At 60.2% G+C, this 13,464-nt stretch overlaps 3 protein-coding genes across 3 annotated transcripts; all 3 read right to left on the reverse strand.

Annotated features, from left to right (window-relative positions):
* Positions 1-652: 652 nt before the first annotated feature.
* Positions 653-8,254, reverse strand: LDBPK_363500 (uncharacterized protein; the record flags this gene model as incomplete). Its single annotated transcript, XM_003865417.1, has 1 exon — positions 653-8,254. One exon carries the CDS (start codon positions 8,252-8,254, stop codon positions 653-655), a length of 7,602 nt encoding a protein of 2,533 aa, XP_003865465.1.
* A 1,175-nt stretch (positions 8,255-9,429) lies between these two features.
* On the reverse strand, positions 9,430-10,017 carry LDBPK_363510 (hypothetical protein, conserved; the record flags this gene model as incomplete). Its single annotated transcript, XM_003865418.1, has 1 exon — positions 9,430-10,017. One exon carries the CDS (start codon positions 10,015-10,017, stop codon positions 9,430-9,432), a length of 588 nt encoding a protein of 195 aa, XP_003865466.1.
* Positions 10,018-11,755: 1,738 nt separating this feature from the next.
* On the reverse strand, positions 11,756-12,427 carry LDBPK_363520 (hypothetical protein, conserved; the record flags this gene model as incomplete). The annotated part of the gene is made up of 1 exon (XM_003865419.1): positions 11,756-12,427. The coding sequence occupies one exon, from the start codon at positions 12,425-12,427 to the stop codon at positions 11,756-11,758; it is 672 nt and encodes a 223-aa protein (XP_003865467.1).
* Between the last annotated feature and the right edge of the window lie 1,037 nt (positions 12,428-13,464).

Genomic DNA, 13,464 nt, shown 5'->3' on the forward strand with positions numbered 1-13,464 from the left:
AGCGGCCACTAGCTACGGAGAGGAGGCCACAGAAACAAAGCGAGCGAGCAGATAAGCACATACACAGACCCATACTCACATATAAACATAAGCATACACAAGCAAGTAGCGAGCGGAGAGGAAGAGAGAGACAGTCATAGACAGAGAGCACTGAAGAGAAACAAGCAAAACGCAAAAAGAAAGAAATCAGAACCGCAACGAAAAGAAGCGGTGCCGTAGGCGGAGATGCACATCTGTGCGCATGCCGCACATCCTCCCCCTCCCCCTTCCCCGCTGAGGAGCACGAGCGCCTCCGGAATCGCCATCTGCGTTGCGATGGATCCAGCCTTCTTTCAGGTGTGCATTGATTCCCGGCACCTGCGCAGAGCACATCAAACAAGACGCCTGGCGACCCTGGCGGTCGAGCCACTCTATCGAAGTGCACGCTGTCCAGGGGTGGGGAGGGGGAGGGTGTACTTCTCCGGTGTACGGGAAGAGACAAACGGGGATAGGAAAGGACGGCAAAAAAAAAGGAAAAGGACAAGGAGAAAGATCGACCGTCGGTGTGCTGCGCAAGTCTACGCGTGGCGCCTCTTCAATGCGCTTTCCCCCTCTTGAACCTACAGGAGCCTTCCCCTCCTACCCCTTGTTCCGCCTTCATCGCCAACCTTCGCTAGCCACCTTGCGCCGGGTGCGGCACAGCTGCGGGCACGCCACTGTCGCCATGCCCCTCGCCGGCCTCTCCGTCGTGTGCCTCGACTGATGGATTACGACGAATATTTCGGCGCCGCACCTGACCCAGCCCGAACAAGTCTTCATGGCCCGCATCCCCGTACATGCAGCGCAGCGGCCCTGTTACACGGAACAGTCGCTCCGCTGACCGCAGCAGGTCCACAAGCTCGAGGTATATGGTGTGCTCAAGCCGCAGGTCGCCATACTCTCGAGCCATCTCCATGCACCGCACCATGTTCTGCAGGGCGGCCGGGTTGGCCATGTTAGAGTAGAGCAGGGTGCTCGTTTGATTTGTCAGCACGGAACGCAGCAGCCGACCAAGGGCCAAGACAAACGTGGTGTAGAGGGCTACGATGCCGATGCCTTTCAGCAAAGAGATGCCCATGACCACCGTGCCGGAGATGATGACCATGTACATGGGCACCTGCTTCGCCGCCACGCGGCTATTCATTTGTGCGGCGAGTGACGCCCGCACGGTGCGGCTGCCACTACCGCCGGTGGCGTCTTCGTAGTTGAAGTCGTCACACCCCTCACCTGTCGTCAGACACCGCCACTCGGCCGCGCTGCTCGAGTTCTCAGACGGGATGTTGCCCTCTGGGAAGAGTGGTGCGCAGTGCAGGCACCAGTAGCGCACCAGTGAGTTGAGAGCGACATCCGTGTTGTGGTTCAGCTCGAGCGTGCAGTTGTGCTGGTTGCGGTGGGGGAAGCGCAGGCTCGTCGGAAGTCCGTCGATCCGACTGGCGCGGTTGAAGACAAATGGGCTGTAGAAGAAGGGCAGAGAAGCAGAGCCGACCACGATGCTGCTGCTGCTGCTGCTACTGCTACTGCTGTTCTCAGAGTCCTCCACTGCTGCCCCTCTGGTGCCGCTGGTTTCTCGCTCCAGGATGGCGACCAGGTCCTGCGCGGTGTCCCAGGGAATCGGCCAGCGGTTCACCAGCGACGCCGCCGCAGCAGCGTCCGTGCTGCTCACGCTGCGAGAAACCTCCAGCGTCTGCAGCACGTATGCGCTGGACGCGTTTGACGCTACCGCGCGGAGGCCGGCCAGTACCTGGCGCACGGCCTGCGGGCTGGCCATCCATAAGCTGCTACTGCATGACGTGAACTCCATCAGCTGCACAGTCTTCCCCTCGGCCATGAAGCCATACGAGCCTAGCGTGGGGCGGGTCCGTTCAATCCACGTCCACCATCCCTCTGGCGTCGTGACGTTGTCGCGCACCGTGGTTGCAAAGAAGTCGTAGGCGCCAAAGAAGGAGAGCTGAAAATTGAGCTGCGTGGCGCTGTTTGCCACGGTGGACGGGTTGTAGGTGGAGTAGTAGAGCAGAGGCCCCAACAGGGCCAACAGGACAAGGGCGAGGCGGCTCACACCAAATGCCCACTTGGAGAGCGGCGCCACCGCGTCACCAAGCTTTTCGTTGTTGCGGTGCTTTTCCAGGTAGCGATCCCGGCACTGGTATACGTACACGTAGATGTCCTCCACGGTCAGGTACTCCTGCAGACTCAGCGACGTCCGCAACACTGTCCAGTCCACCAGCGTACGCAGCTCCCAGAGAAATGGAAGCGAGCGATAAACCGTGAAGCTGTAGCTGAGGAGGCTGCCTAAGTGGGTCGTGAAGATGTGGCGGCGGCGGTGCACTGGGAAGCCGCGGCACACTTGCGTCACCGAGAGCACAAGAGCCACAACTTTGAGGGCGAAGTACACGTTTCCGGTGGCGTGCTCCGACACCGTCACCGCGTTCCGCCACCACCAGTAAAAAAGGGTGTACGAGATGGCGCACACGCCGTTGGCGATCGCCTTCAGACGCATGGAGCGCTGCACGTACAGCATGCGGTCCATGACAAGCTGCAGTACGCTCACGCATATCAGCAACGCCATCGGACCAGGGAGCAGGTTGTTCTGCACGTTGTCCTGCAGCGTTCCATTGTTGTTGCCGGCGATGCGACTGTAGTAGACGGCGACGATGAGCAGCGCCAGCGAGTCGACGGAGGTGTAGGAGATGTACCAGTCCTCGCCAACACCCGGCACAGTGAGGAGGTTTTGGGAATAGTCGGCCACCAAGGCGCGAAAGGCGCTGATGATGCTAGTGCCATGCGAAATCGGCGTCAAGAGGAGAAAAGATGCTGAAGGTGAAACTGTCGTCGCTGCTGTGACGCTGGTGGACAGCGACGCGCCTCCAGCCGACGACGCCGGGCCTTCTAGCATGGCCGTCACGTCGGATCTGTCGCGCTCCATGCTTTGCTGCTGATCCCGCTCTACATGAACGCCGTGAATGATGCACACACGATCGTGTAGCACGATCACCCCTATCGTCACCAGATCCATCCAAAGCGTGCCGTAGCGAAGGGGGCCGCGCGAGTAAGGCACATTGGCCCACACCTGATTGCTGTTACTGCTGCTGCGATCCTGTCCCTTTAACGGCAGCAGTATCCAAGAGAGTGCGGTGATGAGGGAAGAGTTCGTGTTGCCGAAAATTGTCCACATCGAGGCCGCCTCCTTCAGTAGCACCCCCGCCCCGACATACACCCCAAGCGCCTTGTACACCAAGCGTGGGGGGTGGGGGTGGTAGGCAAGGGCCACCTGCACCACGTAGCACAGCCCAATGAGCTCCCATAAGCAGCCAGTGAGGAGTGAGTTCACGACTGAGCAGCCAAGCAGGGCGAAAGGGGTGTGCCGCAGCACCACTTGCACCGCGGCGCGCAGGGCGTACTGGCTGAGTAGCCAAAGTGTCGACGTGGAGGAGTCAGCGGCGACAGCGGAGAGGCGATACTCGGAGGGGTGGTAGGTGCACGCTGCCAGCTTGTCGCATATCCGTCGTAACCACCGCGCACACCGCTGCCGCCAGCACCGCGACAGGGGTGGCTGCGCCTGGTCGGACGACAGTGTCGGGGCATTGCTCCTACTGTCTGCGGCGGGAAACGTCAGGAGAGGCCTCGGCAGCTCTCCTGCGTCGTCCAGCACCTCGTTCACCTCCTCCGCCTCCAGCACCGGCGTCATGGACGGCGGCGACGGCATCGACACCCTCACTCTCTCAGCATCACTGTCGTGTTCGTCACCGTCCTCCTCGACGTAATCGGGGCTTCTCCGTGAGCATACCTGACAGGTAAAAACCACGTCATCACCGGCGCGCAGCGCATCGAGGTACGAACATACTTCCCGGTCCACACGCACCACCTTCTCGGTTGCATTCGCCATGTGCGACAGCAGCTGCCGCTGCAGGGCGGCATGCCGCGTCTCACTTAGCAGTCGCTCCTCGCCCTGCTGACGCAGCAGTGCCGTGCCGGACTGTGGGCAGTTGTACACGCAACTTTGCAGCCACAGACACAAGAAAAGCATGACGTGCCGGTGGGAGAAAACGAGCGCATTTCCGTCCACGTGTGAGGCATCCACGGACCACCCAATCAGCAGCCCCATCCAGAGCGGCAGCTTTGGTATGGCGTCGCGCACGCAAGGGCAGGCAGCGACCAAGGCGATAAGCGGAAGTAGGGCGTAGAGGGCGACGGTCAGACGCCACCACCGCCAAAAGCTCCAGTGCAAACGCGGGTGTCGCGCCGCCAAGCACAGGCCAGCGAGAAGCAGCGCTGCACGTAGCACACAGGGAGGCGACGCCGTGGCAGAGCCGACGGCGACGGAGCCACATGCAACCAGCGGCACCCGGCGCGCTACGCTCACAACGACACCGCCTTTGCTTGGCGGAGCTGGGCCTGTCGAGAGGGGCGACGTGTCAGCCCCCTCGGCGGCTTCTTCGTCGCAGTGAAACACGCCAGCGACGTCCCTGAAAAAGTAACGTATTTCGTCAGGCGGCATCTCAGACAGCGACGCGGAAATGTCTTCGCGGTTCTCGCGCAGCTGCCGGGAATGGCGCCGCAACCAGTCCAGGAAGCTCGGGCTGTGGCTATGGCGAAGGAGATGCTCGCTTTCTTTGTCACGTGGCGCCCCGCTGCTGACTCGGAGCACCGCGCACGCCGCGGCGGCAGCGCAGCACACGCTCTGCAGCTCCGCCATCATCTTGTCTTCGTTAGTGGAGCCGCCAAACAAATACGGGTACGTGGCAAGGGCACTCCACCAAGGGAATACTGTATGTAGCCAGTGCAGCAAGTAGGCCAGCGCCATCAGAACAGCAGTGGCCGACCCGCACGCACCGAAGAGCCAGCGTCGCCGCTGCAGCACGCCGCAGCTTCGCACTTCCGCCGAGATCCACACCACCGTGATCAGCACACCAACCCCCCAGCCCAGGGCGATTTTTTGGGTGAGGTACAGCAGTACCCAGAGCAACAGCACGTAGAGGTGCGTCGCGCATGTGCGCTGCAGCCGGCACCACATCCTTCCCTGTCCCGAACAAGTGGCCACCGTGTTGCGCTCTCTCCACCGAGCCAGCAACGCGCACTGCAGCTGCAGGAATTGAGCGGCACCAACCAACAACGGAGCTGCAGCAACGACCAACGTAGATGGAAGGTTCGCGGCGGAGCCCATCGCAGACGAGGGCCTCCAAAGGCCGAGAAGCTGTGCCGCAGATACGCCAAGCCGCGTCTGCGCATCGAGCCAGCCGGGCGAGAACCACAGCTGGTATACACACTGCAGTGCAGCGTGCACGGCAGCCACGCCAAAGGTCCAGCAAGGGAAGACTCCGAGTCCCGGGCCAACCAAGTAGAGCGCCGCCAGAATGCTCGGCCGCTGCAAGGCAGTGTGGACCATGCCGGCGAGAATAGCTATGGAGAGCACATTGGAAAGCACCTTCGGCCACCACACAAGTGCCCGCCAAAACCAGGGCGTCGACGCCTCCGGTATACCGGTGGCGGGCGCTGCAGCCAGCGAGGATGGCAGCGAGCTCGGTAGTGGATGTGGCCTCGCGGTGGCCGTCGCGAGCACAATGATTAGCCACCAAGGAATGGAGAGCGGTGTGAGCCACATGGCGGAGTCGGCGGGGAGGCCGATGTCCTGCGCGCAGCGCCCCTCCGATCCTGGCGGGCATCCGAGTGTGCGCAGGAGTTGCCAGAGCCGCGGCTGCACAGGCTCGAACTCCGCTGTCAGCATGCACATGAGCACCACCCCGCAGTAGCCCACAACGAAGAAGCGACGCCACACATACGCGAGTCTGTGCAACCGCAGGTGCTGCAGGAGGGCCACAGTAAAGAGAAGAAGGATAAGCCCCGTGACGCTTGCACTCCTCGGCAGCAGCAGGGCAATCCACGCGAGTGCCACGACGCCAGCGACCTGGTGCACCGTGCGGATGAAGCGTGCCCAGCTACAGCGGAACGCGAGGCACTGCGCGATGTGTGTCCAGTTGGTGAGCCACTTTGGCGTGTACCGGCTGCACCACATGAGCACAAGCTGGGCGCAGAGGTACGGCGCACAGTCTTCCCACGTAAGGGAGGTGAGGCCCACGTAGTTGCAAAGAGTGGCCTTGAGGAAAGACGGCTGCGTTCCCGTGGGAACGAGCTGACGCTGCTGCTGCTGCTGTCGCTGCTTTTCGTCGCCGGCGGCAAAGACGCCATAGCAAAGCTGCACACCGACAACAACGGCCACACACACCGGCGGCACCGAGCGCACCCGTCGGTATAGCATGGCGTTGCCGCCGATCACGCTGACGCAGAGTGACACCACCAGACACGTGGCATGGAGAAGGTCCATGGAGACGCCGCTGGTGCCGAGAACAAACATACAGAAGATGACAGCGTAGGTGTAGAAGGGGCCACTGACGAGGAGCTGGGCCACTTCCTCCACCGTGAGGCCCCCTCGCGAAGCGACAGGCGAGGAGGCGCCTGACTGTTGCGCGGCAGCTGCGCAGATGGCGTTGAGCTCGATGGTGCGCGGCGAGCGTCCCACGGCGACTTGAAACAAATAACGCATCTGTTTTCGGTCTGCCGCGGCGTCGCTCAGCTGTGCACGCAGCCACGTAACCTGTACAGAGTCTGTGAAATGCGCGTTGGCTTCGGTAGAAAACCCCACGCGGTTTACAAGCGACGACCGCGACGGCGCAGCGGGCTCCGCACCCTCGTGAGCGCTGTTGCCGCCACCGCCGGTGCCGTCCACACCTGCGATACTCACGTATACTCCAAAAAGGAGAGCGATGAGATGCTCCGCGACAACTTGCGCACCGACAGCACGACCATCGTCCGGGTATGCGGGCCTTGCTGGTGACCACTGCCCCCATGCCGCGGTGCGCGGATTGCCCGCCAACGCTTGAAACACATACTGTACGAGAATCGTGCAGCACAGCACGGCCAGTGCACAAGCGATGGCGATACGGTGCGGCGAAGGTGGTGCCATCGGACTCTGTACCAGGCCGCCAGCGCAGCAGCAGAGGTGGAGCAGCCACACTGCCGTCGAGACGAGACTGGGGTAGTAGACAGCGTACGCGAGGAGAGCCGTGATACAAGCAATGGCAACCACCTGTGGTGCTCGTCGGTGACGATTGGGCAACCTTTCGCCACGTGCGGACGTCGATGGCGAAAAAGCGTCGGGCACCGGCGTGACCAGCACCGGCTGATCCCTCGCAGCGAGCAGACGAGTGGCCTCTCCGCTAGCTGGCACCGCCGCATCGGCGCCACTATCAGGTAAGGCGCTCTCTGACGATTCCGTGCCGTGGCACATGAATGCTGCGCCGAGGAAGACGCCTGCCATGCCCACCATCTGCATCGCGTAGCGAAGACCTGCAACAGTGTCCAAGGCGGCGGGGCCCATGCCGAGCAGCCTGCACCAGTCACCGTGCGCATTCGTGAAAAAGAAAAAGGCCCCGTTCTGGGTTACACACACACACACAAGGACCACCGCGACGGCGGTTCCGAATGCGTGAGGAATATGGCGCTGCGCCCCTTTCCCGCTCTGCACCGCACGGCCCGGCGGTTTCCGGATGCGGTGCTCGACGTACAGGAAAGCTGCTGCAAAAACAAAGGTGAAACCTTCTAGACACAAGCCGACCAGACTCGGCTCAGCGGTCCAAGCAGCAGCCCAGCTAAAGAGGGACAGCAACGGCCCAGCTGCGGGGCGATGAGCGGCGAGCGCCGCGCCTGCCCAGCGAGGAAGGAAGCTCGAAGGTACCGGCCTGTCCTGCACCGTGCGCGTGGCGTCATTACGAGAGAGAACGCGACCGGCGAGAGTGCGCTTCAGGATTGACAGATATGCCCCCAGGACTACGGCTGTGGCTAATGGCCACACGATCGTGTTGACGTAATCTGCAGCGTCCCACTGCTGGACGCCGAGGAGAGCCCAAAGAGGGTAGAGAGTTCTCCATACGGCCTTTTGCACCCATGCTGTGTTGTACTGCAGCGTTGTGACTAAGTTTGCGACAAGGCTGCACACTGTCGAGGCCACCAAGGAGGCAAGTAACACTTGCCAGAGGCGCAAAGGAAAGAGATGCTGACCGATGAGTGCGCTGCGGTGCTTACTGCAGTAAACAAGGCCCCCAATCAGCCACATCGGGGCTCGCAGGCTCACAGCGCTGATAGTGGCGAGCGCAAAAAAAAGAACGTGCAGCGTCGCCACGCGCCGTCGAGAAATCGGCGCCGGCCCTCCGTCCATCGTGATGAATTCGTGAGAGGACGACATCAAAACAAGAAAAAAAGGTCGTTGCTCGCTTTCTGTGCTGCTGCTGCTGATGCCGGCGCGTGCGCGTGGGCAGGGCGGAGAAAGGAGCAGCTAAATGCGTATGGACGCGCCTTTTCTATTCTAGGGAGATGATGTATGGATGTATGTATGCGTGTGTCGGCCGAGCCCCCGTATGCCTATGGCGCACCCTCCAAGACACATGCGATGGAGCAACACCACCACAAAAACACAAAGAGGGCGAAGCTTGATGCGTGCGACGCGTCACGTTGAACCGATGACCAATAACGAAGCAGTGGAATACTTGAGTAGGAAAGCAAAGCAGAAGGAGAAAGGATGCAGCTGTGCTAGAAATAGAGGGCGTATGAGCAGGTGCGTGTAGGTGGGGTGATGGTCAAGCCCAAACGCGCAATCCTACTGATGCCGACGTACGCGTTGGTTCGTTGTCCACCCCCCAGGCATCGGCTGCCGACAACCCGAGAATGCAGCGCGCACCCGCGAAGACACTAGAGGAATTCGATCGAGAAAAAAGGCGCAAACGAAGCGAGAGAGAGAGAGCCGACGAGGAGGTAACCCACGCGCTTGAAGAGATTTTGCTCGCCACGCACTGCACGGACTGACGGCTGCAGGAGTGCCATGCTAGTTGTGCCCGAGAGAGAGGGAAGGAAGGAAGGAAGGGGGAGGGGGTGCCAGAGAAGAGGTAGGATCAGCAGCCTATGTGCCAGCGCACGGGTGCTCACGCTACGCACGAGGGAATGGTGACGTGCACAGATGGTTTCCAGTATCCCTTGCACGAGAGCCAAACAGAAGCATGTCGGCTCTCTTTTTTTTTTCGAGGTTCGCAAAGCTCGAGAGCGCGGCGTGCTCTCTACATCACAGCGCTCTTGCGTCAGCCGTCCGCATCAGCGTCTGCGAACACCGATCGCCTCGCCTCGCCTACCCCCATATATATATATATATGTGTGTGTGCGTGACTGGCACTTCACATGCATGCAGCCTTAGAGATGTGGATCTCCCATGCCTGTCGGAACAACTACGCAGTCCCCTACAAAAAAAAAAGGTAACGCGCGCTGCAGCATACACATGCAAGCCCACAAGCACCCCATACAAAACACCGACAAGGCAGGAGGAGGAGAACGAGAGAAAAGAACGTCAACAGCCTCACCTCGAACAGTCCATCAGTTGTTGTACAAGGTCGAGCGGGCACCCGTGACGAAGTCCGGCGTGCCCCAGCGACGCTGCAGCTTGCCGTGAGACTTGATAACGTTCCACATATGCGCCTTGCGCCACTGACTAAGGGACGTGTTTTCGATCGTGTTGTCAGCGATGATGGCCTGAATGCGCGAGTTGACATACTCATCCATGACAGTGCTGTTCGCTGCCTTGCCCTCCTCGGTGTGCACACGTTGATTCCACCGCATAATCTGCGCGTGCGATGGGTGCGACACGAAGACGCCGCCGTCCTCGAGAGCAAACATGCGAAATGTTGGAGACAACGTGCGCGTCGTTGCGGAAAGGCCGCGGTTGTCGGCAAAGTCGTCTCGCTGCTCCACGGTAGTGGTGGCTGGTGGTGGTGGTGGCACCGGCATCACCTTGAAGGTGCGGTCCTTCTTGGGGCTGTAGACAGACATACCAAAGCCACCAAAGCCGTAACGCACAAAGCCGCGGTTGTACACGCGGCCGTAACGCGTACCCGCATTAGGGTGCTGCGCGCGTTTCTTCTGATGCGACTGCACACGCAGCACCGCTTGAGTAAGCCGCAGCATCACTGCGTTGTAGCGCCGCCGTGCCCGTCCAGGCGCGCAAAGGTCAACAGATCTGCAGATGACTACGCGATGTGAGCGTATGGGAGAGCGAGGAGCGGCAGCCTTGGTGACGCAAGACTCCTTGCTCTTACTGCCTTGAGTGAGACAGGGGGGGCGAGGAAGGGGGGGGGGTAGCAGAGCTATCGGTGCGCATCAGACAGTAAAGGAATGTGGACACAAGTAGAGGTGGTAGGTGTGAAGGAGAAAGGGCAGATCCGCGCGCATGGGAGGGAGGGTGCAACAAGGGAGAGCAGGATAGAACGAAAGCGAAGCGTACCCCGCTTCTAAAAAGATACTCGGATGGCATGTTGTCGCAGAGGGGGAGGGGGGCTGCTGACGCGCAGACTCTAAAGACGGCGCAACGAATGCTATCCACGCAAATCGTGGCGGGACTACAGTCAGCAGTCACCTCTGCTCGCGCGTCGCACAGATGGTACGGCAACAGGAAAAGCCACAAAAAGCTGCGACCACCTTTATTCATTCGGCGCCTCTCTCTTCAGTCGATTTCGCGCTCCTTGTGATGGTGCCGCTGCTTGGGTCACTGTTAACAGCGCACCAGAGAGTAGATGCACGGATGCGTGCGCGCTCCACAAGAAGCGTCGTACCTGCACGCAGGCATTTCATAGCCCCCACGCTCAAGACCCTCGACCCAACTGCACGCACGCAGACGGGCGGTTCGAAACGAAAAAAAAAAGGTGGCGAGGCGAGTGCTTGCGCCTCGTGTGCGCGCGCTCTATGCAATCATGCTCATCTCCTGCTCCTGTCACATATCTCTGGCTTTGGCGAGTGAGGATGTAGCAGCCGAAAGTGCGTTAGTCGTTGCGTGCCTGTCGAATTGCCTGCACCCTCTCCAACACAGCATCTACGCAATCCTCTCTGCCTCCGGCTGCTGCGTCGTGCGCGTTGGCAACTCTCGCCAAGAGGGAATCCACCTCCTCCTGGAGAATCGCCGTGCGGACGTGCGCGGCCCGCACATCGCGCGCCACGTCCTCATCGAGCTGCTGAAGACACGAAGCGGCGTCCGCTGGAGCTGGCGCGTGCGTAGACTGGGAGCGCTGTGGCGCGCGCTGCACTGACGACATCTCCACCACCACACCAGAGGGCCCATAAGCGGGGGTCGCTGAGTCCACTGTCGTCGGATCCATTCTTGCGTTCTTTTATTCGTTGGCTACGGGTGGCTCAACTATGTGGGCGCAATGATAGCAGTTCGCGGCAGTACGAAGGAGAGGAGGGAGAGATGGAAAGGAGAGAGTCATGAAGCGCACACCGCATCGACTGATGTGACATACGCTGAGGAAGGCGGCCTCAACGCTTGCGTGCTTGCCCGCTCCTCTCTCCCAACTCCGCCACAGGACGCACGAGGGGTGCTGTGCTGTCAGCGTGCGACACACGCACGAGAAGGAACAGCTCGGACGCTCCTTTGTGCCTGCTCACGACTTGCACCGCCGTTTCCTCTCTGGTCACGTGCGGCCATGGCTCTGCATAGGTGCTGACGTCGCACAGGAAGGAAATATGGGACGGAGGATAGGGCCGGTGACGACAACGGCAGTGACCAGAGCCCATGCTTAAGAGCCGAATCTCACAAGCGCCGAGAGGAGAGACCAGACGAGTTTTTCGCATCAGATGCAGATGTGCCATCGTTCTTTCTCTCATGCTTAAATGGCCAGGGCGATTACGCTGCATGCGGGGTAGAGGCAGACTAGCTCCGCGTGCGAGACTTGGAGTAGTTGTCTACGATACGCTCCAGGTTGCGGAAGTGCTTCCGCTTGAGCATGTCAAAGTTCACAGCACCCGTCTCGTCAATCGACGTGGGGTCGTCGCGGCGGAGGTACTCGGCAATGTTGTCGATGAGCTGCTGCTCCTGCATCGACGAAATGACCCGGAAGAGCCGCTCAGCCTCCTCGACGGTGATGCGCTGATCGTCCTGGTAGGCGCGACGGATTCGGTCTAGCGCGGATCGGCACTTGCCCGCCTCGGTGGCCAAGAGCGAGTTGGCACCGTTGAAGGTAATGCAGTTTTTCCAGATGAGCTCCACGTCTTCCATCACCTGTAGGGCGGTGGAATAGGTGTCGCCCTTTACAATGTTGTCGAGAATGTGTCGCAGGCTCATGGGTGACTTGACCACGTCGTAGTACGTGAAAATTTCCTGCGCCAGCGCGTTGACGGGCTCGCGAAACCACACAGAGCTCTCTTCCTCATTGTAGAGCTTGTAGATACAGTGATACAGCTCAGCCACCTCGGGGATGGTCTCTAGGGACTGTCGATGCGCGTGCTTGCCGGCTGGCAGCGGTCGTGGGTGCTTCAAGGCACAGTCGATGTACTGCACCCAGTAATCAATCTTACCCAGCGCATCGCCGGGTTGAGAGGCCATTGTAGATGCAGCGCTAACGAAGACAAAAAATAAAAACGTCGTCGATGCTCCCGTCTTTCCTTTCCGAGTGTATGCGTGCCCGGGTGTAGGCGTGGGCTTGCAACGCTGCACAGCACAGATGGTATAGTTGCCGCGGCAGCGAAGGCGAGGGGGAGGGGAGGCACCTCTTTCTTTCCATTCACCTCTATGAATCTGAAACGTACTCACAACACGGTTGTGCACAGGGCAACAACAAGAGGGTCGGTGACACTCGCCACACAGCGCCGACAGAAACGAATATGATGATAGAGGTCCGTGGTGACAGTGGTGATGAGAAAACTATCGGAAGGGAGGAGCACAGACGGCACAGACAACACCCGCAGTGCCGGAGGTGCTGGTGCACACACTTTTGTGATCTTGCGTCTTCAAACACAAAAAAAGGAAAGGAAAGGGAGGTGGGATGGATGTGGGCGAGTCGCTGGAAGACAGAGGCGAGCTCCGCTCACGAGCGCACCGGAGAGAGCCAGAGGCAGCATGAAGGAGAAATCAAGATAACGGAAATAGGCAGCAAGCTGATGAGGAGGAGCGGGAAAGCAAGGCGCGTGGCGCAACGGGGGAGGGGGTCTGTGACAAATCGATCCGTTTTTTTGTTGTCGGAGGTGGGTGGGTGGATGTGGGGGGGGGGGCGGGCGCGCGGATAGAGTGACAAGGCGCGTTTCATGTGCGAGTGTCTGCGTTCCTGCTGGCCAACTACGCTGAAAATCCGCCCTCTGCCAATCCGCGCATAGAAAAAGAGCAGGGGACACAAGTCACGTTACGCCGCCTCTTTATTTTTTCCTTTCCCTACCTTTCCTGCGTTAGAGTGTTTTTCTGGTTTTCGCGTCCAATTTCGGTGCCAAGCGCAGCTCCATGACACCGGCACCATACCAGCAAATTTTCTGTGCTATGCGGCAGCACGTAGTGCAGAAAGTCACGAAGAGGGGGGAGCAGGGGAAGGACCGTTGCAGCCAACGCTTCTACCGCACCTCGCTTGCGCTCAGCGTCGTGGCTGCCACCAT

This window comes from Leishmania donovani, chromosome 36 (assembly GCF_000227135.1).
Source record: "Leishmania donovani BPK282A1 complete genome, chromosome 36".
Classification (NCBI taxonomy): Eukaryota; Euglenozoa; class Kinetoplastea; order Trypanosomatida; family Trypanosomatidae; genus Leishmania; species Leishmania donovani.